Below are 27666 nucleotides of genomic sequence, written 5' to 3'. Positions count from 1 at the left end.
GGACAAATCTCCCCCCATTCAGGTACCAGGGATGGGAATTAAGCACTCTGCGCAGTTGGGAGGGCGGGTAGTTTTAAGTCCGTCATGCACGGAGGGGTTGGATGGGGGGAGGCAATGATAATTGGTTTTGATTTAATATGTTTTTTCAGTTACACACATTTTCCTTCCCATATAGTCAAGCTTCTTCCTCTTCTTGTCTGGAGGAACAGTTGACGAAGGAGAAGTGGCATGGTATTTTTTTCACCAAAGCTGCCATGGCAGAGTCAAGTGGAGGGCCAGATGGGAGGAACAGTAGATCCTGATCTGGCATGTTTTTTTAATGAAACTTTTGAACTGCTTTCGCAGCAGCTGGTGAAAAAAATAAAGCTGCATTGATGTTTCAAACAAAATTGGCATAAATGAGAATGGAGGGCTTGAAGATGAGTTTTGGTGGAGTCTGAAGAGATTGCTGTCAAAGTAGTTGTATATGGCAGGTGTATACAGAGTTTATGTCACCTCTGATGATTACCTCAAGGAAAGAATTGAGGTCATTAACATGAGAGAATTGTGCAGGAGGCAAGTCTGTCAAGGTTGGTGAAAACTTTCCAGTCTGGGATGTACAGGAAGACCAGGAGTAAAATGAGATTGACTGTGATGGTCATCTGCATCTTGAAAAGGTCCTAATGGAGGAAGTATGTCTTGAACGCTTAGAATTGCTTAGATTGGCAAGACCAATGGTGAGATATTGACCTTGTTCTTGACCTCTGTAGCATGATCGAGGTCTCCAACATCTCGTCCTAGATCTACTTGGAGAGACAGCAGCAAAAGCTGATGGTAGGGACCATGCCCAAATATCTTTGGTGCTGGTGATGAAGGCAGAGAAGGTTCTGCAAGTGCCTCTGCTAGAAGAAGAGGAAGATCCGGAGATTGTGCGTCCGCTATCTCTACGGATAAGGGTAAAGGCATGGATGAAGAATAGGCTCTTGAGCAGTCAGATCCAGTGGTAGAAGGTAGCATCTGTGTCTTCATTTTGGTGAGCCACTCAGTGTACGTCTGAATGGAAACAGGAAATTGTGTAAATTTTCATGTTGAATGGTAGTTTAATATCAGTCTCCTTCCCTCCCTCAACATCGAGCAAATGCTTAACAGCGAACACGTTGAGGCAGTATTTTGTCATGACGTAGACCAGTGATGGTACACATTTTCTTTGTGGTGTTTCTTTTTGGATCTCTCTCTGAAAGAATCCTCAGATGGAGATGAGGGCACTGGTAGTGGGAACACTCTCTCTTCACTTCTCTGATGTCCCAGTTCTTCTAGACAGCGTCTTCTGTTGCCTTCACTGCTTTTCTTCATTATGATGGTGAATCTTCTCCCAGTCCTTCAAGGTGCGTCTGGAGATGGTTCTGCTGTGTTTAAACTACGTGGTAATCCGGTAGACTAAGAATACAACGATCATGAGGATCTGTTTTTAACATTTTCTTGCCACAAGCAGAGCACTTCACAAAAATGGCAGGAAAGTACTCTACATCTTTAAGGATGTAAAGTATACTTAATTTAAGAAGGGTTTGGAATGATTTCAAAGTGAAGAAACGTCAAAAAAGGCCAAGTTAAGTGCTCCAGGATCCTGTCACCCGGATCAGCAGAAATGAAGCAACAGCCACAGAGAGCAAGATGGGATGGATGGGAGCAAGGATGGGAGCTATCAAATTTGCACTGTCAGTTTTTCACTTTATTTGGTGCAGCCTATTTGGCTATATTGTCCTACTCTCTTCCCTTCACTTTCTCTATAAAAAAAAGTTCTGAAAGAAGTTTTTTCTTTGTCACTTAGTTCCCTAGTGACAAGTATACATTTTTATAAAAAATGAAATTTTTCAAGTAAATACATTAAATTGACCAATAGCCTGTTATATAGGCTGCTAAACTGTTTATCTTTAAAAACATGAAGGTTTTTGGTCTTTCTGAAAAAGGCGAATGTGAAACATTTTCTTTTAAAAGTCTTCTGGGATTCAGCATGTGGGCGGGCTATTCAGGGTTCATGTTTACAAGTGGAGATCCTTTGAAGGAGAATTAGCGAACGCAGCACTATTTAAATACCCAATATCATCATCAGGATTTAAGCATCACGGTCATACCTTGATGTACACAGAGACCATCTTGTTGTTGAGGCACTTCACATCAAAAGTTACTGCCACAGATATTTTAAGAGGTCAAAGTTGATAATATGAACCTGAATCAATCTTGAAGTGTGTTTTCTGTAACAAGGGCCACACAAGATAGTGTGAAGTCTCTAAGGAACATCTTAACGTATACTTGAGGAGTCAGACTGCGCACAACGGAGATTTAGAGCAACATAAGACCTAGGTTCTTCCTGGTCATCTAAATGTTGTATCGAAATTGGTCATACAATGAAGAATCGTAACCCTCAGAGCAGAAAATGCTCTTCCAGGTTTAATAATATTTCCAAGATTAATAAAACTGTAGGAAAATGAACATGAATTTACCATCTTGCCCTACTTTGGTCATCTATCAGAAAAAATCTTGATATAAAAGTATACATAGAGCAACACAAAATTGCTTTTAATAGCAATTTCCATTTAAAGTAGATGAAGGGCAGTGCCGCAAGTTCAGGTATGCTGACAGAGGTGAAAAAACAGACTGTCGGGACCAGCTGCCAAGGCTACATTTTTAGGCCTATGTGCTCCTAGGTTTCCTTAAAGTGTCAGTACAGTGCCTTGTTGAATGCATACGAATACAGTTTCCTTAATTTTTTTCCTTTAAAAAGCTTTGGGCAGTAACAATGCAGCAGCCATTTTAAGTCAATTTACTAGTGGTCTTTTGCTGTATATTGATTCGTTTTATTTTTTTCACAATAATGAAAAAACATTTCCTTTATGTATTCATTGCTTTTTTAAATCCTAAACTAATTTCTCTGGTAGAAAAAGTATTGTGAAATTCTACATGTAGCCAGACATATGATTAAAGGCCATTTTCAGAGTTCAAAAAAGAGGTTTCTTGTCTTGTTCCACCGTTGATAATCTTGCACATACCATTATTTCAACAATGTGCAACTCCTATTGACCACTACATTTTAGACTTTCCTTCTAAACGGTCTCCTCCTACAACTAAAGGACTGAATCAATGCCAGATTTTCAGGTATATAAACTTAATATGTAAATAATTTCACCCAAGATACAATGTACGCAAACATACTTACCCCTCTACCTGGATATCAAGAAAATCTGTTATAGGTGAAGGCTTCAAAGAACAAAGTTTGACATTCCATTCTTAGGACTGTTCTTCTACGGTCAAAACGAATTTTTTATCTTTCATACACTGATCACAATTCACATCATCTTGAATATTCAAGGCATTTTTGTCCTTGTTTGTATTAATGCAGCAGACTACACAATGGCTAACACAGCTCTCAGAAGGGCACAGTAAGGAAATGTTAAGGTAGATTATTCATAGAACAAATGTCCCAACTGAATTTACAGTTATGAGCAATCAACTTGCCTAGACGAGTTCCAAATAGAAGTTTTAGCCCACCAAACGTTAGTACCGGGTTTCCCTTTCATTCCACTGCACAACTTTCAAACCCTATATAATTGATGGTGCAGACCTCAAAACCTCCATCAACCACGATATGCTTTCTCCAACTAATTCCTCATGGTAATGGCCCATGATAATGGCCCGAGAAATTGAGATTACATATAACAGCAGTGCTAAACTGACCACAATCTCCCTTTGAGGGCTTTTGTCTCAAAAATTGCCTTGGCTTAACTTACTTTTCAAATACTGTTTCAACTCCCTCTTCCACTTAAACTTAGGATTTCTTTAAATAGGTACCATATGCAAGAAGTGAGCCAGCTCTATGTAGATCTAGTACAACAACCCAGTTTCCTTACTAAATGATTAATTTTCTTTGGTATGTAATACAAATTATAAGTGGGGATTAGTGATTTATTTTATAGGTTGCATCTCTTGATATCGTGTGATGATATGATAGACAGTCCACTATTTGCAAATCTTTGAAAGGCTGACCTGGAGATATAGGGAACCCGATTTCCCATGGCAAACCAAACATCTAGCTTGGTTCATCGTATTTTCTCTCTCCCTGTGCTTTTTTACTTTTTTTTGGTTTGCTCTTTTTACACAAAACCACAGCAGCTTCCTGCCAGTCGGAAAAAAATTGAAAACCAGTCTCTTTCTCAGTTACTCAATTGTGGCCCACCAACACTAGGAGCCAGAGTATTTAGAGTTGAAATACCCCCGGAAAGGATAGAAACACTGACAAATACTGAATTTTGTTTTTACCTCCTGTTTAGTTCCATTACTAAAAACACAATTTTTCGTACATGACTAAACATATCTAAGAAATTATGAACTCACATACAGCTGGGAAATATCCCTAGACAGCTCATTAAGGAAAACCTACCATGTTCTAAATATAGAAGTGTAAGTGCATTCCTTTCATTTCATAGAATGTGACCCCTGTGCAATAAACTCAAGCAGCTAAATGCAATAGTTTTAAACCTTCCCATCATAAAGCCTCAGATAACCTCAAACTATATACTTTATAAAAAGAAATAGGAACCACATTGACAATGAAACACAATGGACCACCCGCTGCTGCCAAAGTCCATCAATGCAGAGCCATCTAATGTGGTAATTATTCAAAACCTCAAACTGCAACCCTAATAAAAGAATTTAGGACTACATTTTATTTTTCATGTAAAGAATGTGCAGTTTAAAAGATAGGACGCAGACAAGGCTTTTAAGATGTAACAAGTGAAGTTGCAGGGCGAGATGAGTATTATTGAAATGACTTGGACAGTAAGTTAAGAAACTGGGTGCCAAGGAGGTGACTGAGCTACATTCAGGTAAACCTTATAATTGCTGTTGTCAGAGATGCACAATGAGCACACAATAGATCATGGTTAGGAATGATAAAGAGGAAAAGTATTTGCAACAACAAACATTATTCAAACCAACCTCGCCGTCTTTGATGGAAGCAGCCGCAACTTTTTTCAGGGTATCAATGGGTTGGTTGTTGTACAGGGTCTTTCTTCCCCCAACCATGTTTCCAAGGAACTCCACCGAGTAGAGCTTTCCGTACTCATGAGATGGCCTCGGGTCGTTAACCAGGCATATCTGTCAAAAGCAAAAGGGGTTGTTTGAAACTCTTTAATCAGTACACTCAAGTAAAAAGAGCCAAGCGTTAACTGCACCATGAATGTAAGAGATAGCTCATCAGATAAAGGGGCATTTGTTAAGTAATAAATAAATTCTATCACTCAAGAACCGAGTTGCTTGTTTTTTTGATGGCTATTCAATAGAGAGAAGGGGTGACGGTTTAGAGCTACCCATGCACGGTGAATGACAAACTCGGGAGATAAAAATGTTAAGATCAAAAAGTACAAACAGCAGTCATAAATAATGTAAACACTGTAAAAGTACAAAATAATGTTCAAGAACAATTATATTAATATTTGTAATCCATGAGACAGAAATAAGATGGCACTGGCAAAGCCTATAGGTCAGACCGTTTGGAAATAATGGCTTCGCCAATGTGGTGTGAAGAAAAATAAAAAGAAAGAAAAGATGCGAGGACGTAGCCGCATTATTTCACAGGCATGCACCAGTATAACCGTGACATAGGCAGCATTAAAAAAAAAAATCATTTACAGGTCAAAAAAATGGAGCAGTTAAAACAAAAAAAAATTATGTCACTAGCGTTAAATCACTTTTGTAAGGTAGTCTGTCCCTTCAAAATATATATTTTTTAAAGACTACCTTGGGGAGGGACAACAGAAGTGGGTGGCAGAAAGAAGAGGGGAATGGGTTGGTTGGGTGGGGTGCTTAAAAAAAAATAAAGCTGGGTAGTCGCGGAGGGGAAAAGCAGCATATGCAGCAGAGTGTGATGCAGCAGAGAAGACAAGAGAAAACAACAGAGCGATGAGCGTGGGAGTTTGGCAGTAGGAGAAGCACACGAGAATGAGCAGCACATGAGTGAGAAAGCAACACAGAGCACAAGAGGTGCGGGTATTTGGAATGGAGGAAGGAGAATCACACATAGAACAGCTGGAAAACTCTCACAGAATGTTTAACCAAAAAAAAAAAAAATTGTTCCCAAAAAGAGAGCAGTAGAAGGATACAAGTAAGCCAATGAAAAGAATGGCATAGAGGCTATGCTCCAGGGGAGGGACAAACACATGAAGATGAAGGAAATCCATCAAATAAGCAAGAAAATGGGTGATAATAAAGCCAGCCAATGGAAAGCAATGGGTAGGCTGCAACAAAATAGGTGTCCTGCCACCAAACATCATGCGAGACCTAAAAGATATTAGCAATAGTGAAAGCTGCGGAAATAGTAGATATTAACTTGAAAATGTGCTTAGCTCACGTACTGAAACAGGAAGAAAAAAGGCAAATAGCTGTGACCCAAACGTTCAAAAGTAACTGTTCTAAAAGATTTACATTTTTGTATGAAAAATGGGTTTGGCTTACATACAAATAAACAAGCACACATTGATTGCTTCATTTCAAACACTAATTTTGTAAATGCTAAGATATGACGGCATGCATTACAGTTTAATCTTTTGTATTTATAAAATGGAAATATTCTCTATAAAATCGTTTCACTGTTGGACTAAAAAGAAGAATAAACAAACTCTCAGCCATCTCTTAGCAGAAACATAATACGGTATAACGTCTCAATTGGCCATTAATTATATAAGTAACTTTTTCATATTTCTCTTTATTGAGTACCAAGCATCTGTAAACTCCTCATAGGATGAATAATTTTTGTTACATGGAAGAATTTACATTTGGCTAGTTTCTTATATTTCACAGTGGATGTCTTGTCGTAAATGAGTATTGTATTAACTTTAGCACATAATACATGAGATGGTCATGCGCCTCTGTGCCTGTTACGGTTTTAGTATTTCTGTATAAATGCAAGCTAAGAAAGTACCCAGCGACGCCCGTAGTAAACGGAAACCACAAATTAATGTAGTTGAACAAGGGATCAGGACGAATTAAAACCCAATTCAAACCACACTAACTGAAATGAGGTTGACATTGAAAGACCAGGCAAAGTAGCCAAATGGGTTTTTCTATAGAGTATACTGACATGTTTAAATTTAAGATAAGACTGATTCCACCTACGTAAGTAAGGGGTAATCAACGGGCAGACAGATATTGAACGGAAGCAGCACGTTTGACAATATGTATGCAGAGGGAGTTGTAATCTCGAAGGAGGAGCCACACCAGTTTGTCATGTAGTAACATACACATAACTGGACGCACTCAATACCTAGATACAGAATACATATTTGCATTCACTTTATCTCCATGATCTTGTCTGTCAATGTCAAAACTTCTATTTATGCATTTGAAACGGTCACCATTTCAGGGTGCAAGTGTTCAGTGTGGCTTGGGTGTATATTATTGGGTGGATCAAATGGTCCGGATCGGAGACTGGTTGTTTAGTGACAGACGTGACTCCACTTGAAGGCTAGCGTTGGACACCTTGTATGTAACCCTATGGAGTGTTATCCCACAATAACAATCTAGCAACAGACTGGCAACAGATGATTTAGGACTTATTTCTGACGAAAAATGTGGGTTTGACAGTGAGTTACCTCAGGTACCCATTATTTACTTCTACCGAGAATACACAAAGGGGTGCCTCCACCTGTATAGCAGGAAAAAGCTCACTCACTCAACACAGCTGAATTTATTGACATCTTCCTTCAACCCATGGTGTGTGCTTTACTATCATATATCAAAGATACTAATGATTTAAGAAAAATTTATGACATACCTTGGGACTCAGATTTTGTGATGGCTACTATGGATGTAAAATCTTTGTATACGTGTATTGATCATGATACAGATTTAGCAGCTAGGAAAGAATTTTTAGACACTAAACCCTAACTATCTTAAGCACAATGCGATGCTGGGTGACTCCTCTAAATTTATTTTAGAAAACAACTTCTTATTCCAGAATAGCCTCTATAGTCAGAGGGTTGCGACAGGAACTCATTTTGCCCCATTGTAGGCTAAACTTAATCGGATTTTGGGAGCGGAATTGGATGACAGCATTGATTTACAAGAATCCGACAGTCTTATGATGCCATTTTATGTAGAACATTTTCTGGATTTGGAATGGCACCATAGCACACAGGTTTCCAAACTTTTCATGTTGGTGACACTTTTTTGACAAGCATCATTTTGCGACACGGTAATACAGTATAGCGAGCGATCCCGAACCACCTACGGGGGGGTCGGAGTGTTCTCTCCCCGAGAAAATTTTGAAAAAAAGAGTGGGCAAATGGTGCATTTTCAAGAAAATTTGAGAAAGCAGGAAGGTTAATAAAGCAACTGCGAATCTGTTCTAACAAAGACTGACTGGCAAAACTGTCCAGGTAGAAGTGCAGTAGACTCTGCCAGGAAGAGGAAGGAGGAAAGTAGGGAAGCAGAATCTGCCTACCACAGCTCAATGAAAGACAGGAGAGGGCGCAGAGTCTGCGGGGTAATTGGAAAGGCAGTCTGACAGGCGGCATAGTCGGGCAAGAGAAACTGAACCGAGTGAACCACTGTGTGAAAGACAAGCTGTAGCAACAAGCAGATAGGAAAGGACGAAAGAAAGAGAGCAGGTGACAGAAGGAAGAGTATGCCTGTCATGACTTGATGAAAGGAAGGAGAGGAAGCAGATCCTGTCCGGCAAGGATGGGGGCAGTCTGTCAGGCAGGAGTACTGGCAGGAGAGGGGGTCAGGGATTCGACAGACAGGAGGGACTGCCAGGAGGAGGCTGTTAGACAGGAGCACTGACAGAAGGGGAGCAATTGGGGATGTGGCAGGAAGGAATTACAGGAGGGGGTCAGATTTATAAAACAGGAGAGACTGACCGGGGCAGTGACAGGCGGGGGGGGGGGAGGGGGCAGAGATTCAGGTCTCATTTTAGGCAGGGGTGGGACAGAGAGATGGGCAGGAGAGGTAGATTCTGACAGGAGGGGTATCCCTGCTAGGAGTGGACGAGGGGCAGTCTTGCAGGAGTAATGACAGGCACGCAGGCAGAGCAACTATTGCACATAACCAATAATACTAGAATGTGCAAATAAATTAAGCCATGTGTAAATAAAGATGAGCAATCATATTATGTCCTTTGCATTCTTTGACTTATTTTTTACATATTATTGCATCTGGCTGCAGAAAGTTTGGAAAGCATTGAACTGAACTGTTTGGTTTTGTTTTCCTGCACAAAGTCGACCAGGTAAATTAAAACTAGGCAAAATTAGTGTTGAGAAAAACCACAATATTCTGAGATTTTAAGTATGAAAAAGGGAAAACATACAGTGTTACAGCGTTTCCCCCCATTCCGTCCTGCGGAACTTGGAGGTAATACCACACTGAGGAAAAACTAAATCTTGTTCTATCAATATTGTACCAGGTAAACATGTCCATGGGAAGTGATGAGCAGTCCTTCCGCATGGGCTGACGTCAACTGACCCATGACCTTGGCAGTGCCAGTGAGTTAAGTGCTCAGGCATATCTTCCATCCAGTACCGCCCAGTCAGTACATTACACGCACAACACGACATTCACTGCGCACAGAGCCCTCCACGTGTGCACCTCGTCATTCCCAGAACATGAACAATATATTCGGTGTTACTTGGAGGGAACATGTCCATTTCGAAACCAACGGCATGTATGTCAGCGTATGGATCAGTGTGCACACAATGGCCAATGGTGCTCGCCCACAGCCCCTGAGCACGTCATTGATTGAATACGCCCTCCCACCCACATTCTTCCCACATTATGGCATCACGAGGGGTGGATTACCTCACCATCTGTGGTGAGAGCTACGGGGGGCTCGACTCCCCCTGCAACACCACAGAGGCAGCAGGGCTCTTACAGGCTTTTTTAGATCTCGCCTGCGATGCAGAGCATGTGCTGCTTCGCCTTGGCGAGATCTATTGTCGTTGCTTTTGTGTCCGGCTTCTGTGGAAGCGGGGTTGGTGTCCGCCCTGTCGGCATTAGGCCCCACCCACACGGCCCGGAGATTTCGCTCACGCACGGCGTCTCTTCAAGACAAGCGTAACATAGTTTGTAGTGGGTATAGAAGGTTTTACTTAAGAAGCACTATGTCTAGTTTTGCTCATGTCCAGAAATCTGTGAATTTTTGTGCAGCACTCCTAGAAACTCAGCTGTAAATGTGTATCATAAATGAATGCAATATTGGTGATGTCAATGAATTACACAAGTTTTCAGTGCTATGCCAAGTATGTGTTTTTCAGTCACATGATTTTAGCTTTTCTCTGATTTACCCGACCCACAACTCCTACACAGTTCTGTTCTTTGTAGCGCCCTGTATGTTTGAGCTCCTAATGCTTGTGGTCCTTCTAGTCTTAAAATACACCAGGTCCGTGAAGCTCTCCTTCCAATGCTGCAAGGTCTCACAGTACATCCTTCCACACTGTATCCTTAGATCCCTGCCCCACCACAGCGTGTATTCTTTTTAGCACGGCCTTCTAGGAGGCCGAATATTAAGCATGGATGGAGTCTGCACTATTCTCTTTATTGTGTGCTTGGCAGGGCTCATAGGTGCGGTTGGCAGTTTGTGTAGGCCTTGGTAAGCTTAAATTGGCACACCTTGTGAGAAACTGGAGCCAGTAGTAGAATCTTGCAGTTGAGAGGCAGAAGGAAAGACTCGTCCTGCTAGCTTGTGTGAGCAAGCTCTCATTGGTGAGCGGTGTGAGAAGTTTGTGTTGGTAACTGTTCAGGCGGTCATGTTGGTATGGGACAGTGAGAACGTGTAGTGTCACGAGTGGGTGGAGCTTGCTGAGGGTCTCAGCCCGTGACCCTTTTCCGCTCTCCCTGCTGGTGGTGAGTGAGGCAGAATGACCAGCTGTGAAAGACCTGATACCTGCGTCTAGGAGTTCACACTTCTGTAAAAGGCTTTAGTCTTGTCAGCATAAAATATTTGCTCAAACTCCGTTATTTTTCTCCCAGCAAGTTATCTGTTAGTTATATTAAATCCAACTAATAAATTTATTAGGAATCTCCCAGTGTAAAGCATGTGCACTTCTCTTAGAATGTTCATTAGTACGAAGGAGACAGATTAGTGTTATTTCCTGGGTGGGGAGGAGCTGAAAGTAATTTGAAACATGATGAATCCTTTCTGAAGAGGGAGAAGGCTCTGGGTCAATGAAAAAGAGGTGGGCTCCGGGGCCCAAGTCCATGGCTTCTAAGGGCCTTCTCTTCCTGTTCTTTTATTTGTGAACGTAAATATGAACAGTGGGGTCTAGAACTGTCCAGTTTGTGCACCCCATCTCATCACCTTCTTATTGCAGTAATCCGGTCTCCGCTTTTTGTATACACTGATTTCTCTGCTTCACTGCTAAGGGAGCTAGGTTCCGCCATACCATATTCTTTGCCTTTCTTTTTCAGTCTCTCCAACAAAAACCTTACAAAATGCCAACTAGGCATTTAGGGACCATGCCAAGAAATGTAGCAGAAACCTATGCGTTTTTGCTTTTGAGCTCTAGAAAACCTACCCCTGAAGTGATCTCATAGGCCCCACCCCCTGTGCTCAGCCCTGTCCCTGGTGCTCCGTCTAATCCTCGCCATAAAGGTTTGGCGGAGGGCCAGAATTCAGAAGAATATGCATAGTGGAGGCTGTGCCCTGAAGCATTGTTCCTTTTTAGGTCTCGCCTGGCGTAAGACTGCGCAGTCTCGCTGGCGAGATTTAACGATTTAGAGGAGATTTCTGTAGTGGGCTTTAAGCCCCACCCCTCTTTCATTGGCTGGCGTCACCGTTTATGCTAAACGGTGGCCAGCCATTGGAAAAGAGCGTCTAGTGACGTACACTTTTCTCTTTTGGAGCCATCCCATTTGGACTGGCTCGGTTCCTTTACGTCTGTGGTAAAAGGTTTTCTTATCTTTATGGGACCATGTGTTTCAAACATATGGCCCCATAAAGACAAGAAAACCTTTCATGCGTGGCCTGCCGCTGCCAACAACCCTCCCCTTGCGAGGCCTGCTTCCCTGCAAGCCGACCTTTTGCTGCCCATCCTTACGCCTCCCCCCAGCGCACCTCGGCACTCCTTTGCCTCAGACCTTGCAGCGCCCCCATGTCCCCTCTCCCCCGTGTCACTCCTGGCCGAATTCCTCTCCCTCGATACTGCAGTGCGCTGTATCCTGAAAGCTATTTGCTAAACACTGACATTCTGCGTCCCATCAGAGGGCGGACATTAAAATGCACGTTCCGCAAATTGGAAGTCAGTCTCAGATTATTCCGCCAGTCACTCTGCCGGGCCTCTGGGGTCTTCGGTGCAGGAATGTTATCATGGCGGGAACGGCTCCACCGGGGCGCAGATTAGATGCCCCTCTCCCCCTGCCCCCCAAGGCACGGCTCGCAGCCCCCTCCTCATTTGAAAGACAGGTGCGGGCCTGATGGAGTGGTCGCCCGTGGTGGCCAGCAGGTGACCGGCGCAGCAGCTGCCTGTCGCGCATGGCTCCCACGCAGGCTGGCTTAGGGCTTCCAGGCTCAGCTGCCGGCCCTTTGCTGGCATGAGGTGCATTTTAGAAGCACCTTCGCCTATTTCACCAACACAGGCCCAAAAGTACACACATTTCAAGAGATATCGAGAACGGCGCTCGAAAATGTGCGATATTGAAAATACACCTCGAAGGCCTCTTGGGAAGAAAAGCTGTGGCCTCGCAGCGCTAGAATGGGACGATCTTTAATATGTACACAATAACGATTCAAACGAAATCGCTGCAAAAACCAGCTGGTGGAAACACAGTGCCCAACAAAGACGGAAGCCTTGGATTTCTACGCAGTGCACCCCTACAATATCTATTGAAAGATGTCCCTCCTCCCCAAAATATCTTCTATCTTTCCTTCTCTTAAATAGTTGCGCAGGAGTCCCCGAGCTATAAACGGAAGCTCTGTGAACTCCCATCATGCGTTTACCTAAGAGAAATGTAACCAAAACACATATTTTTTCTGTGCACATCTAGTGCAGACCAGAGCGCCTAGAAGCGTGCCACAGAGCCGATCTCTGCGCTATAAAAGTCTATTCACGGGTTAGTCTAAAACAATTGTGCAAGTTTACAAGGACAGAGAGGCAGAGTTTAGGAGGGGCGCTGGGAGGAAAGCCACAAGGACGAGGGCGGACGGGCACTATGCCTCGGCCTCTGAAAAGCCGGCAGGGCTGGGCAGAGTCAATGTCGTGTTGTGTTCAGCCTGACACAGGCCAGGCTCGGCACCATCCTCGTTGGCCTGTTGGGACACACAGATCTACCCGTAGGCCAATCCACCACTACTGGACGGGTCCCAGGCCTTTATCCCAAAGCAGGGCAGATACCCGCATTTCTCTATTGGGGCGTGGGTGGAGGGTGCCATAGGTATTTTTCGGCCAGGACGTCGCCGAGGAAAGTGAAAGCAGAATGTTACCTCTATCAGTCTGCAAGGAGAGGGCTCATCTGCCCATCTCCAGACTCAGCTAACAGGGAGAAACAGGTTCCCTGCCCATGCTCTGTAATGGGAGGGCCTTGGGGGTCATCGGCCCTCCTCTGGGCAGCCCAAGCAGACTCCTAGACGCAAGCAAGCACCATGAGGGCGAGGCTGTGACCCTCCCAGGAGCAGTCCTGCCACATGGTGGACGCTCAGTCCCCCATCTCACTCTCAGAGGGGGTCTATGACTGCTGTCGAGCCAGTGATGCAAGGCCCTGGGGTCTGCGCCCCACGCATCTTCTACAGGCAGTCGTGCCAACTAGTAAAGAGGTGGTGTGCGGGCTGCACGACTGCTCTATGTGCTGTGCAAGGAAAACTTCCACTGCCTGCTTTAATGACCTCACACATATAGAATACACCCCAAAAAAACAACACCACAAATAGAAAAGAACCTTCTTTTATAACACCTTCACAAAACAGACTTTTTAATTTAAAATCAGAAAAAATATCTACAAGGTACAGACATATATAATTGTGAAATAAAGCATAAGACGGAGTAACTGGTGTCCAATATTTCCCCTCTAGCCTGTGCAGTGCTGAAGTACCACACACCACCCGCAGACTGCCCGCCTCCCGCAGCGACCCCATCACACAGCAGCAGCCTCTTGATTTTTAGGTCACTAAATCTGAAGCCGCTTTGAAGTGCATCTATCTATCCCATGTGCTTCCGGTCTGGGTCTTCCACAGCTCCACTTACTTTGTTTTCTAGGTGGGCGTAAGGTAGGGGAGCCATGACAGAACCTGCGCCTTCATCCGGACCACTGGATGGAACAGTTCTGAGAGGCAGAGGCAGCTGAAAGAGCAGGGTTGTCAGTCACTCTCGCTGTCCGAGTATGCTCCAAGGAGGCTGAGGGAAGAGGACATGGGTGTCACGGTGGAGGAGGCGATAGGAGCACTGGAGCTCACTTCCTGTTTCTTCACGTCACCAATACCTAGGAAACAAGCATTGAAAATGCAATAGGCCTCGCCTTTTATTAAGTAAAAGCCATTTGCTTTGCTAATGGTATTATAAAGCAAAGCAAATGGCTTTAACTTAATAAAAGGCAAGGCCTATTGCATTTTCAATGCTTGTTGGTTGTCTGAGATAAGTAGGTGGCCACGGATTTGGCAGTGATAAGTTGATGATGTGACTGACATGGGAACACTGCCCCAAGTCTTTCAGCTGTGCTGATCTAGGAGATAATAGCAACGGACTCTGCTCGGCCATCCGGCCCTCCGTGGTAGGCACCATCCCTTGTGAGTTGGGCATCTTGGAGTCTGAATGAGGCATAGCCTTCTGGGAGTGCTGTTCTCCTTCCGGCCAGCTCTCCACAGTGTGCGCTGCGTCTGTACACCACCCTCCACAGTGTGCGCTGCTTCTGTACACCACCCTCCACAGTGTGCGCTGCTTCTGTACACCGCCCTGCGCGCTTGCTGCTCATCTTTCATGATAGTTGAGGCTTCACTTTCCACTCCTCTCTTGTTCTCCTAGCTTGTTATTTTGATTTTTGTTTACACGATCTAACTGTGGGGTACTCAGGACTGATCATCTGGGCTTGGCTTAAGTTGAATTGTGATGTACCCCATGGTTCTTATGTCGAGCCTGGGCAGTACATGCTCTGCTGTGCATGCTGTATTCGAGTATGGACTTGAAGCTCCAGCCACACCCGCCTATATTTTTAATTGAATTGTGTCATTCTCCTTCGTAAAGCCTGGGTCCGGATTCGTTAATAGGCTTGTTAGTACCTCCTTAGTGCCGCCTTGTCTTCATTTGTAACCTCCTATGAGGACTGACCGATTTACTTCTGTTGTTACACAGTATGTCTTATTTTGTTTGTAAGCACTATTTTCTTTAAAGAGTTGCTCCGACTGCAGGCACAACATGCTTTCCTGCAACATTCAGCGCACCAGGCGAGCTTTCACTTTTCCAAGCAGCCCGGGATAACTGCGGCCACTTCTTTGAAATGAAATAAGTCTCGCAAATACAAGAGTTTGAGCTATTGGCATTGTAAATGACAATGCTTTTTAATTGTATGTTAATTATAAAAACAGATAAATAAAAGGCATTGTCATTTACAGGGCTGGCGTATCGCTCGATAAATGCGATTCGATCGGCGATTTCCGTGGGTCATATCCCGTTAGCTGGGAATCCAGTTGGGGAACACCCTTTGGTCTGCAGACTCTTGCGCGGTATCCGGTTGTCTTTGCCTCCGGAACATCGATATTCGGTCCTTTGGGATGTTAACTTAGTTCTGAATCTCTTTTTATCTTGGCAGCCCATTAAATATCTTTTGTTGAAAGAACTGTCTTTTAAGTTGGCTATGCTGCTTTGTTTGGTCTCATGCAGGAGAGTTTCGGATGTCCGAGCTCTGGACATTTCGGCGAGAACTTTTTCACCAGAAGGGGTCGTTTTTACAATAGGGCGTCGTACCAAGTCACATACCCGAACAGTGTCGGACCCGGCTTTTCGGGATACCCCTAAATTGTGCGTGGTAGATTGTCTCAAGGCATATGAGGACTTGATCCTGGAATTTCGCCCTCCGGGTGAACAACAACTCTTGATAGCACTCAGGAAACCACGCGAGGCTGTGTCTTCTCCTACAATTGCTAGATGGGTGCGTTGGGTCATGCAAGAAGCGTTCATTGATACGAAACAGTCTGGTGCTCATTCAACTAGAGGAGCCATGGCCTCTAAGGCGTTTGCATTGGGAGCGCGCCTGGAGGATTTGATGCGACTTCGGACTCTATGTTCAAAAGGTTTTATTTTAAACCGGTCCTGGATGTGGCTCAGTTGGTAGTAAGCAAGCTTTGAACTAGCATAATCTGAAGCCTCCGGTCCCGACATAGAATCGGAATTTGCCAAGCAGAGTGAGGGTAAGTTCCAATTCTATTAAGGACATGGAGGCGAGGATTATCCCGCCCGGGGCACGATGGTGCGAACCCGCCAGTATGGTAGTAAGTAAGCACTTTTTGGTTCTTCTTGGTGTTTGCTAAGATGTTTTTCATTCAATCTCGGTTCTATGCTGTTTTTTTTGTGATATTTTACAGACTCTGAGTTCTTCTATACCCTGATTTTATCTTTGTCCTTCCAGGAACTGATGGGTCGAAACAGGACCAGTGATAAATTGGCGTAACTCGCAAAAAGAAAGAGGAAGAGGAGAGACAAACATGGGACTATGTACAGTGAATGTTGGAAATGGTGGAAGGACTATGGACTTACATTCCTCCCTGGTTGTAGGGAGTTGTAGTTTTTTGTTGGTTTGATAATGTGTTTATTTTTCCGGCTGCTTGATTTTTTGGATTGTAATAAAGCGAAGAGAGATAAGCATAATCCTTGCCTCCGTGTCCTTAATAGAATTGGAACTTACCCTCACTCTGCTTGGCAAATTCCGATTCCTGGCTATGAAAGCAAATGGTCACAAATGACAGAAGTACACATGAGAAACACTGTGTATGCAGTTAGTCAACCTCTGTCAGCCAGACTATTTTTAGAACACTGATAAGGTAGGTGGTCAGAGAGCAAGGCGCTTTAATTACGAAAGGAAACTATTTCAGGACAGCTTCCTCAGGAACTCTGATTTAATAAAGTAAGCACAAAGTAAAAAAAATTCTAGAAATGTTAACAGGAACGTAGTTGTGATAAGATACCACGACAATAAAAGGAGAACGATCATGTATATGCTTTCTGTAATACATCTACTTAAACATCTGAAATTAACTTAGCATCAACTACCAGCTAGGGACCTCTCTTAATTTAGCAGTATCTTTTCTATCGCTAAGAGAGGAAGGCTCTGTTCACAGTCTGGATCCTAACTAGTGTCCAGAAGAAAACAAATAGTAAGTAGGATAATCTCACTTTCAGGGTTATAGCAGATTAATGCGATAAGAACTTGATCTCACAAAATATATAGTTGGTTAACTAATGCATCGGCTACAGAGATCTGAATGTAACAGATACAAAACACAGTTGGACTGCTCGCCTCTTGTACAAAATAGACAAGTGTCTATTGGCAAACAAAGATACAGTATCGGTGCATATTTCAATTTGAGTATTTATGTAGTGCCAAAACATTTGAGAGTGCAAATAAGTACTAATCAAACTATTGCCCTACAGATGTTTAGTACCAGTTCACTATGTACAGCACACTTTACATCAAGTATTGGTAAAAGTAGAACTATCCTGATTGCATCTGTATCACATCAAACATACTTGCATGGAGGTATTTAATTATGATGCAAGGGAGACAAAAAGTATAAAAAAATCAAACACCAACAGTTTCCGAGCCTGCAATCACTAATGTTAGACCATGGAAGTTGGGGACATACAGTGGCTTGAGAAATACATGCACAGAACCCCACGACCGATGCATTGATGTGGCTGTGGGTAATTCCTCGCTGCTGCTAAAGGAAGCGCCACATAGGGTGCTGATTGGAGAAGGTGAGCGGGCCTAGACTAGGGGGCCCCATGCACACGATCCGGCAGGGACTCTGAGGTCTGAACTGGAGCCGAGAGACAATTGGCCCTCCCTGAAGCTCAGGGGGTTGGGAGCACTGCTCCACCAAGTCTTATGACTACTCTGCAGGAGTCATTCCTTTTTCCCCATCATGCACACCAATTGAGGCTATGGTGAAACTTAACAAGCCAACAAAATGGACATGTACGCTGTGCCCAAACCTCACAGAGGTAACTGCTGGACCCAAAACTGAATGCCCAGAGACCGCAGAGCCCTCCCTGAGTGTCACCAAGGCCGCCCTATGTGACCTCAAGAGTACTACTGAACCAAAGATCAACGCAGTGACCATAAACATCAATTTGCTCAGTGCGGATGTTAAAAAGATTTCCGAAAAAGTCACTGTGGCGGAATCGCACATTAATCTGCTACAATCTACGTCTAAAAAGCTTGCAGAACAAGTCCTGTACCTCACGAAGCAGCACGCCGCCATGGCGGCCAAACTGGAAGACCAGGGAGGTAGAGCGTGCAGGAACAAGACAATAAATGCTAAAACACCTTTCCCTCCAAGGCCACAGTGTACTTATTTATTAGGAGGTATAAATTGAGGTGCTGCACAACTGTCTCAAGACCAGGTCTGAAACCAAATTGGAGCACCAATAACACATTACGTTCACTCGCCTGGGCCTGTAAGCACTCCAACACAACCCATCCCATTATTTTAGCAGTTGAATTGATCAGCGATATCGGGCGATAGCACTGCGGGACCCCCTTGAAGCCTTTTTGAAAGATGGTAATGATGGTCACATGAGACCAGGCCTTAAGAGGGCTGTTATTAAGACAGTCTTAAGGAAGTTAGTCAGAAGGGGAGTCCACAGAGGCATATCTGCCTTGAAAAGGTCAGCTGATATCCCATCTGGTCCAGGAGTTTTCCCCACATAACTGTTGATTGAATCTTCAACATCACTCACTTCAATCTCTAGTCCTGGGAATAACATGGGAAAGGAGGATGGAGAAGAAGAGGCTAGGGAGGCTTGGAATTGCCAACGGCAGTAGATTCTTCTATTGTGGTAGGGCCAGAATATAATTAAGTACAATGTGCGACCCAGTCTTCTGCTGGGATTACTGTGTCAAGGTCGGGTTCCTGGGCTTTCTAACAGTAATTGCAATTCACCGTCTGACAAAAGGTTTTGCTATCTTTAAGATCACTGGCCAGTAGTATGGAATGGTAAGCTTCCTCGTCGATTATCTTTTTCCGATGACACTACTGTCCATCACTAGACTCCATCCTGGAAGGGAAAGGTCTCTCTCAACACTTGAGAAAAGCAAACCCACAACAAAAGGTGCCAACCTAGATGCCATTATCTCCAACAATGATACCATATCACTTCACTCCATCCTTCCCATCAACTGGTCTAGCCATCACCTAATACTTTTTAACCTCAACATCAAACAACCTGAGCTCCCCACTCAAAGCCATCTGCTGAAGCACTGGTCAACATACACCAAATCCAGCATTCAAAGTTAGAATCCGTAATTGGCTCCCAGATTATTCCCTTACCCGAACTGACCACCACCGATGAACTAACCTCAAAATCAAGAAGTGCCCCCTCCAGAGCATGGTTTAACACAGACCTTAACAATGAAATGTGACAACTCCGAAAGACGGAAAGAAACTGGAGGAATCACCTTCTCCAGCCCATCTCTCTCTCTCCTCCGAACAGAACGTCTTAAATATAAAAAACATTTACAAAGAAAAATCCGCTTTTTCAGGACCCAACTGGACCAGTCCAGAAATCGTCACAAAGACCTATTCAAGATCAAAACCAGATTCCCACCCCCTCTGTATACTCCACCCCTACCATTCACTGTAGTATTATATGCATCCACTTGTATCTTTCTCCTATAAATGACCGTTGTTTACCTCCATCCTGCCTTATACTGTATTACTTTTTATTTTCCACTTATGTTATACCTCCTTTTAATGATGTATATATAATCCTTGTAAAGCGCTCTGATGCACTCGGGTCAAGTTCACGCTATATATACACAAACTGAATAAATAAAAATGTATCAATAGCATGTACTTTGTTAAACAATTAATCCAAAAAAGTTGATAATGCAGAAAAAACAAGCTCGTCCATATAACCTGACCGGGAAGATATGAAAGATAAGAGTAATAAGCCCTCCCTTTGCCCACCCATTGATCTTGGTATGGCAGATTTAAAGTATGTAGCAAACCCATTAATAGACACTGTCGGTCAGCCAGGTTTCCTGAAAGCAAAGTACTGCATAATGTTCAATAAAGTTTAACCAGTTTAGATCTGTTAACTTGTCTGCCAGACCTGCCACGTTCCATGAGGCCAACATTATGGTTTTGCCTATACCATTCTAGGGCTATTCCCGGGGTGCCTCTTTCAATAGAAGAAATGTTTGGTGTAATGAGTCCCAAGCTATCTGTCCTATATTCAATGTTTGAGCAACTTGGCTGACTGGGTGCAATGGTCTGGTCTGAAAGTCAATCCAGCTGGTCTAGTTGCAAAATAGGCATCAATCTGTTCGAGACAATCACACGGTGAGGAGGATTAGTCGAAATCAATCTTCCAATTGGTCCGTAAAAATAAAAAAGCCAGAGGGAGTGCCTCAATGACAGTGGGTGCAGACACAGCAAAATTGAGCCTCGTCAGAATGTCTTTAGTCACTGCTCTAGTCCTAAAATTGACACTGATATAATCATTGCTATCAAGTTTAAGGATATTTCCTACTCAGGAGACCCTCTAAACAAAACTGATCTGGCTGTGGAGTTGTCCTGCCCACTCCCCAACATGCCATTTATCCAGTGCACCACCTTGTTTAATAGTTGATCAGAGTTCTCCTGTATGCCTTGTCTAAGAGGAGAAACACCTTTCAAAACCAGAACAAAAGGGGTGGCCTCTGGGGGAAGCTGTAATGTCGGGAGCACCGAGGATAAAGGCGCCTGGAAGTTATCCGGTCTAAGGGCCAAGGAGTCAAAAGGTCCATTAGCTCACTCCGAAACTTTTCTTCTTCCTTCCGATCTACTTTGAGATCCGGATCCCCTCTTCACAAGCTTACTCCTGTCCCTCTTACTTGATCCAGTGACCCAGTAGAAAAAGTGGCAGGCTCTGCTGATGCAGGCAATGGGCTGGATAACACTGTAGTCAACTGGGGGTCACCAGGATGCACGGATGAAGATGGATGCCTGCGCAAGGGTGAAATTCAATTTGTTCAAAGCTTCCTCAATTTCTTGAGGCAGGTCAAGATCAAGCTAGGTGCGCATGTTAAAGATCTCAAAACACAATTACCAATGTCCTCCATTAGCTAGGGGCTCAATCCACTCCTTTCTTCCTCATATATTCTTCTCTATATGAGCCGCATGCTGCAGCGGACGCGCAGCACTAGTTGGAAGGAACTCCGGTGGCTGCCGGATGCTGGACTCCTGCGGTACACTATTAACTAATACCTGCATCTTTTAAACTGCTTTTAATCATTTTTAGCCTGTGATAGATTGTATTTTATTAAGTCATCACCTTGCACTTTACAGCCAGTTGTACGGATTGTCAGTTTCCTCCCCCACTAGCGCAATTACTCGCGGAGGTCTTTTTTCAATTTTAAATATATTTTAATGCATTACTCATGGTTTGTTTGACCTTTCAATCACCATTCAGTCCTGATCAGTCCCTGCCCTGTTCCGCCGTGGCTGTTGTGCCGTTTGAGCGGAGGGCGGGACTTGCATCTATTCAAGGGACCTACTCCCGCCCTCACTTCCGTAGAGGTCAGCGCTCTAGTTTTTTTAACAATTGGCTCTATATGAGCCGCATGCTGCAGCGGACGCACCGCCGGCGCTCCAATGGCAAGCCCGTCTGAACACAGCGCCAGCCACTATGCAGGATTCATCCCAGACCGCCGAAGCTGCCCACCATTACAGTACTCCAGAGAAACGTTACTGCACCTTAAAACCATAAGAGAACCCTGCCTGAGCACCACTTATGACCCTGGTCAGATTCAAGGGGAAAAAGTATGCCCTCACTGCACGACGGTGCTGTTAAGTCTTCCCTTACATCAAACAGGATGCTGGCATACCAAGCAAACAAACCCTTAAACAAGTTCTAAGATGACTCGTTGCTTACTCATCAATACAAGATTGCTCTTCAAAAATGCATTAGCATTTCACGACCTCATGGAGGAGTATGCTATTGATATAGCCTTCATCACAGAAACCTGAGCCGATCCTTCATCGGAGCCAGATCTTCTGGGAGCCCTTCCAGATGATTTTAACATCTATAGGAAAGACAGAGTGGGGAAAAGAGGGGGGGGGTATAGCACTCACAGCCAGAAATTGCTTTAATGTTCAGTTCTATGCTATCCCCGAGTTCATAGAAGGGGAAGTAGCCACCTTCAAAATAAAACTTGATAACCAGAACACTTTTAATGGTATCCTCATCTATCGCCCGCCAATAGCTAATCCCAATTTTCTATACTCCATAGGCCAGCTGCTTGAACCAAAAGCAAGACTACCGAATTACACCCTCCTTGGGGATTTTAATTTCCATCTCAAAAACTTTTCCGACACAGGTACAGAGGCCCTCTTAGACCATATGGCCAGCGTAGGACTAAGTCAAATGGTCAAAGAAACAACTCACTCGGCAGGGCACTGCTTGGATGGAATCTTCTCAGACCATCCCAACCTTCTATGGAATAAAACCTTACCACTTATTTAGTTGGACCATAGAGCAGTACTGTTTAAAATCTGCCTGCCCTCCCAAAAAACCCACCCTTTTAGCTAAAAAAGCGCTCAGCTCCCGGCCCTGGCATTAAATTGAGAGAGATGAACTCTGTAACACACTACAAAGCTTGTGTAAACCCACACCGGCAAACCTAGATGAGGCAGTAACAAACTACCACTCATGGATCTACCATGCAGGGCAACAATTAGCCCCTTAACTACACAGTACTCCAGTAGACGATCTGAACCCTGGTTCAATAAATCCCTGAAAGAGCAAAAATAGAGCCGCAGAAAACTTGAAAGGAAATGGAGACTTACTAATAACGACCAAACTAAATCAGAATATATAGTGGCCATGCAAACTTACAAGCAGCTCATTCTCAAAGCTAAATCCGACTTCATCAAGGAAAGCATTGAAGCATCTAATGGCTGTGCAAAAAAACTGTTTGCTACTGTAAAACTACTCTCCAAGCGCCCTGAAATCCAAAGTCATGGCAACAGGCAGCAATTCTGCAACAAGCTTGCGAACGCCTTCCAACTAAAAGTCAACCAAGTCTTCAACTGCTTTACTTCCCAAGCCAATTCATCTGCACTCATGGACAAAAACACAAGTAGCAATTCATCCCATCAAACTAATACTGCCAGCCCACCCATCACCGCTTTAAATATGTTTCGGCCAATTTCTCTAGCTCATACTATTGAATTGATCTCCTCACTTAAGTCAGGATCTCCCTCTGACCCATGCTCTCCCAAAACCTTGCATCTGGCCCCAGAATTCTGCCCTATTTTTAACACTATGATCTCTTCAGGAACCTTTCCCACAAACTGAAAAAAGTCTCTATATCACCACTCCTGAAAAAGCCAAATTTAGACCCTGATGATCCCTCCAACTTCAGGCCAATCTCCAGGATACCGTTTCCAGCTAAAATCATAGAAAAATACCTTAATGAAGAACTGTCCACCTTCGTCCCGGAGGGCGATATCCTGGATCCGTCGCAATTCGGTTTCCGCACCCACCACAGTATGGAATTGGCCTTGATCACAGCCACGGAGGAACTCAGATTGACCCTTGACAAAGGTGGGAGTGCTGCCCTCATACTTTTAGATCTCTCAGCGGCATTCGATACCGTTAACCACGATGTGCTGGTCGATCGCCTTGCCTCACTGGGAATCAGGGATAAAGCACTCACCCTACTCAAATCATTCCGGTCATACAGGATACAATCCGTAGCGCTGGACCCATTTGTCTCCTCAGACTTCACACTCCCTTGCGGAGTGCCTCAGGGCTCATCACTAAGCCCCACTCTTTTAATCTCTACGTCACCCCTTTGGCCAAACAGATAAAAACCTTAGGATTCTCGCTAGTGTCTTATGCGGACGACACACAAACCATAGTGTCTATCAGTAGACACTATGATTTAAAAGCTGCGTAAGTCATGCTGAGAAGTGTATGTTGACAAATTGTCTTAAGCTCAACTCCTCAAGAACAGAAGTCATGCTTTTTGGTAATTCACCCATTGTTTGGTGAGACAATGGGTGGCCAAGTCACATGGGCCCTGCCCCTACACCAGCTGATAAATTTAAGAATCTGGGAGTCCTGTTTGATACCAGGCTCTCCTTCGAACCCAGATCAACCACACTACAGCAACATGCTTCTTCATTCTTAAAATCTTGAAGAAAATACTTCCTTTCATCCCACTCGAGCTCAGGAAAACAGTGATCACAGCCTTGATTAGTTCAAGACTAGACTACTGCAACGCCCTTCTGACTAGCGCAAGCAAACGCAGTCTACAAAAATTGCAGACTACTCAAAACGCTGCTGCCAAAGTTCTGCTCGGGCTCACTCGGTTCGACTTAGCCTCCAAGGCCCTCGCAGAGTTACATTGGCTGCCGATCGGCAAGCGCATCCAATTTAAAACACTGTATATTGCGTTCAAGCCCATACATGGTACGGGCCCTCGACAATTATCGCATCTCCTCAGACCCTATATCCCAGACAGTTTACTCAGATCATCCAACAGTGGCAACCTTGCCATCCCCAATATTTCAAAAGCAAAATGGTGAGGCAAAAGTTTCTCCTACACCACCACTAAACTGTGGAACTCTCTGCCCACCAACCTGCTCAAATTTAGGAAGCACTTAAAGGCCTAGCTATACCAGTAACATCATTTAGGAAAGTACTGTCTCCTGGGGGTCTCCAGCGCCTAGTTACCTCCGAGTCATGTCGCGCTTTATAAATTCCTCATTTCATTTCATGTCATTGGGGTCTGGCCACTGTCTTTTTGATTTAGCCCCACCGCCCCAGCTCTCTTCTTTCGCTCTTGGCCACTTAGTTTGGCACCAGTGAAATGTGTTTGAAACCGCTCCACACGCCTGACAGGCTCCGCAGATAGGGTACTGTCAAAACCAATTAAGGTATTCGGACCACCTGGCCTCTCCTCCAACATACTCAGGCCAGGGCCTGCATCAGTCCAGATTACCTCAGGCAGAGTCTGCAAGGTCTGTAAATCATGTGGCGCGGAGAGGGATAAACGTCGCTCAGCCAGTTCGATATCCTTGCTAATTACCCCCACTGCCTGCTGCAGAAAGCCATCCAACGTAGTAGTTGGCATGGGTAACAAGGGAGTAGCAGAAGCTAGATGTTTCCCCATGATGAAAATTATATAAAAGGCTGTTTTATATGGCTCTCAGCAAGAAATATCAACAATACCTTGAGTAAGGTGAAAAGGGGATGGCCCAGCCTGGCCTCCTCCAGGCGATGGCCCGCCTACGCACGGCACGTGAGAAAGATGAAGCACTTAAAAGCGAAATGTGCCCCCTCCTCCTGGCCACACAGAGGCTCCAAAAGCAGCACGGCCTGCTGGGGGACGTAGTCCCACCCCAGCAGGTCGATAGTCACAAGCACAGCGTCCCAAGCAGTGAGAAAGATGGAGCGCTTGAAAGCGCGATGTGTCCCCTCCTCCTGACCACACAAACGCTCCAAAGGCAACAAGGCCCTCTGGGGGACGCAGTCCCACCCCAGCAGGTCGAGAGTCACAATAATTTTTTATTGTACGAGTAGTAGCTGGGCCTTCTTTAAATCATGCTCAATGGGCTCGGGCATGAGGCTATAAGGTAAAGTGGGAAGCATGTCACCTCTGTTTAACTCCCAGGGCAGCAGTATTTCTGGAACCCAGTGGACCGGCCAAATAAAGATTCATTGCATTAATTAGAAAGGTGATTTTATCCTTCTAAATAACAAACGTACACAACTATCGTAAACCATGGTGTAGCTGCTGAAAAGAGACAGAGCAGCTGGACAATCAGAATGGAAGAAGCTCACTATACAAATGGCAGCTACAGACCATATAATTTCCCTTTACTTGAGCTGGAGAAGGCAGAAAAGTAACGCTTAATGGAAAGTGTTGTGGTTATTACGCACACCCCCTTTCAGTGCACCTGCACAGCTCATGCCAGGAATGCGCACAGTCTCCATGGAGTAATGTTCTTCTGGAGTCAGTTGGAGACTGGGAGCATACTGGCAGGCTGCACCACTGGTGTGTGTCATCGAATTCAATAAAGAAAGTAATTCTCAGGGGACAGTGAATATGACACGTTATTTCGCATGCCATTACTACGCGGTTATTACTTAGCAATAACCGTTACTACACAAGTTTTTAGTTCGCATACCATTACATTGAAAGTGTTAATGTATACGAAGGAAAATCTTGCCTAGTAATAAAAATGGTATGCGGAATAACTTGTCATATTAAAAAAAGTCATTTAACCCCTTTTTTAAAATGTTTAAAACACAACACTAATTTAAATAATAAATAGAAATACACTACCCTACACATCTAAAAATGGAAAACACTACCAAAACACTCAAACACTACACTATCCTACACTACTGAAACACCTCTACACTACCCTTAACCCTAAATCACCACCACCTGCACAAACATACGCATTCCCCCACTCCGGAGCCTACACTCATTCACTACTCATCACATCCCCCCCAACACTACACTAAACACTAAAACAGTAACCTACACTACACTAACACCACAAAACTACCCTAAACCCTAAAACACTACCCCCAGCCCGTCCCTGCCTCTAGCCACAGTCCTGTCCCTACTCCCAAACACTACCCTGCAGGACCCCCGACACTACCCTAAACCCTACAACAGTAACCTACAGTACACTAACACCACAACACTACCCTAAACCCTAAAACACTACCACCTGTACGACACTGCCCCTAGCCCCAGTCCTGTCCCTACTCCCAAACACTACCCTGCACAACTCCCGACACTATGCTTAACCCTTAAACACTAAACTACACTTAACACCACAACACTAACCTAAACCCTAAAACACTACCCCCAGCAAAATACTACCCCTAGCACCAGTCCTGTCCCTACTCCCAAACACTACACTACACGACATCCCAACACTACCCTAAACCCTCAAACATAATCCTACACTACACAAACTTCACACCACCTTAAACCCTAAAACTGTACCTCCAGCACGACACTGCCCCTACCCCCAGTCCAGTCCCTACACTACCCAAAACACTACTCTTCACGACCCCCTACACGAACATAAACACAAATACACTACAATACACTGCACAAACAAAACTACACTTCCCTAAAACACCCCCGGCTTACCTCTCCTGACTGCCTCCTCGTAGGTGTTGAACACTCCCTCCATGACGGCTGGTCCCGCTCTCACAATCCTTAATCCGCCGCTCCTTGTCACCACTCCCCCTGCCTGGGACGTCACGTGATAACCGTGGAAACAAAGGTAGGAAATTACTTCACACAGTTAGTGCGATACGTACAATGCATGCGTTGTAACAACGCGCATAGTAATGGCTACGCGTTGTTACAATGCATGCGTTGTAACGCTTGCGTAGTAACAGTATGCGCACTAACAGCCGCGAAGTAATGGCTGTTTACCGTGGACCGTGTCTTCTTTTTACAGAAAGCTATACGGGGAGA

General features: G+C 44.4%; 1 protein-coding gene across 1 annotated transcript in view; it reads right to left on the bottom strand.

The window, feature by feature from the left end:
- The window catches only part of BLMH (bleomycin hydrolase), a 512280-nt gene that overhangs the window by 288905 nt on the left and 195709 nt on the right, over positions 1-27666 (bottom strand). Inside the window, exon 8 of the mRNA XM_085649231.1 lies at positions 4972-5130. Coding sequence (XP_085505357.1) covers positions 4972-5130 — 159 coding nt within the window. The remainder of the gene's footprint in view (positions 1-4971; positions 5131-27666) is intronic.

Source organism: Triturus cristatus, chromosome 3_2, assembly GCF_964204655.1.
Source record: "Triturus cristatus chromosome 3_2, aTriCri1.1, whole genome shotgun sequence".
Taxonomy (NCBI): Eukaryota; Metazoa; Chordata; class Amphibia; order Caudata; family Salamandridae; genus Triturus; species Triturus cristatus.
The sequence above is the reverse complement of the archived record's forward strand: the minus strand, read 5'-3'. Positions and strand labels throughout refer to the sequence as shown.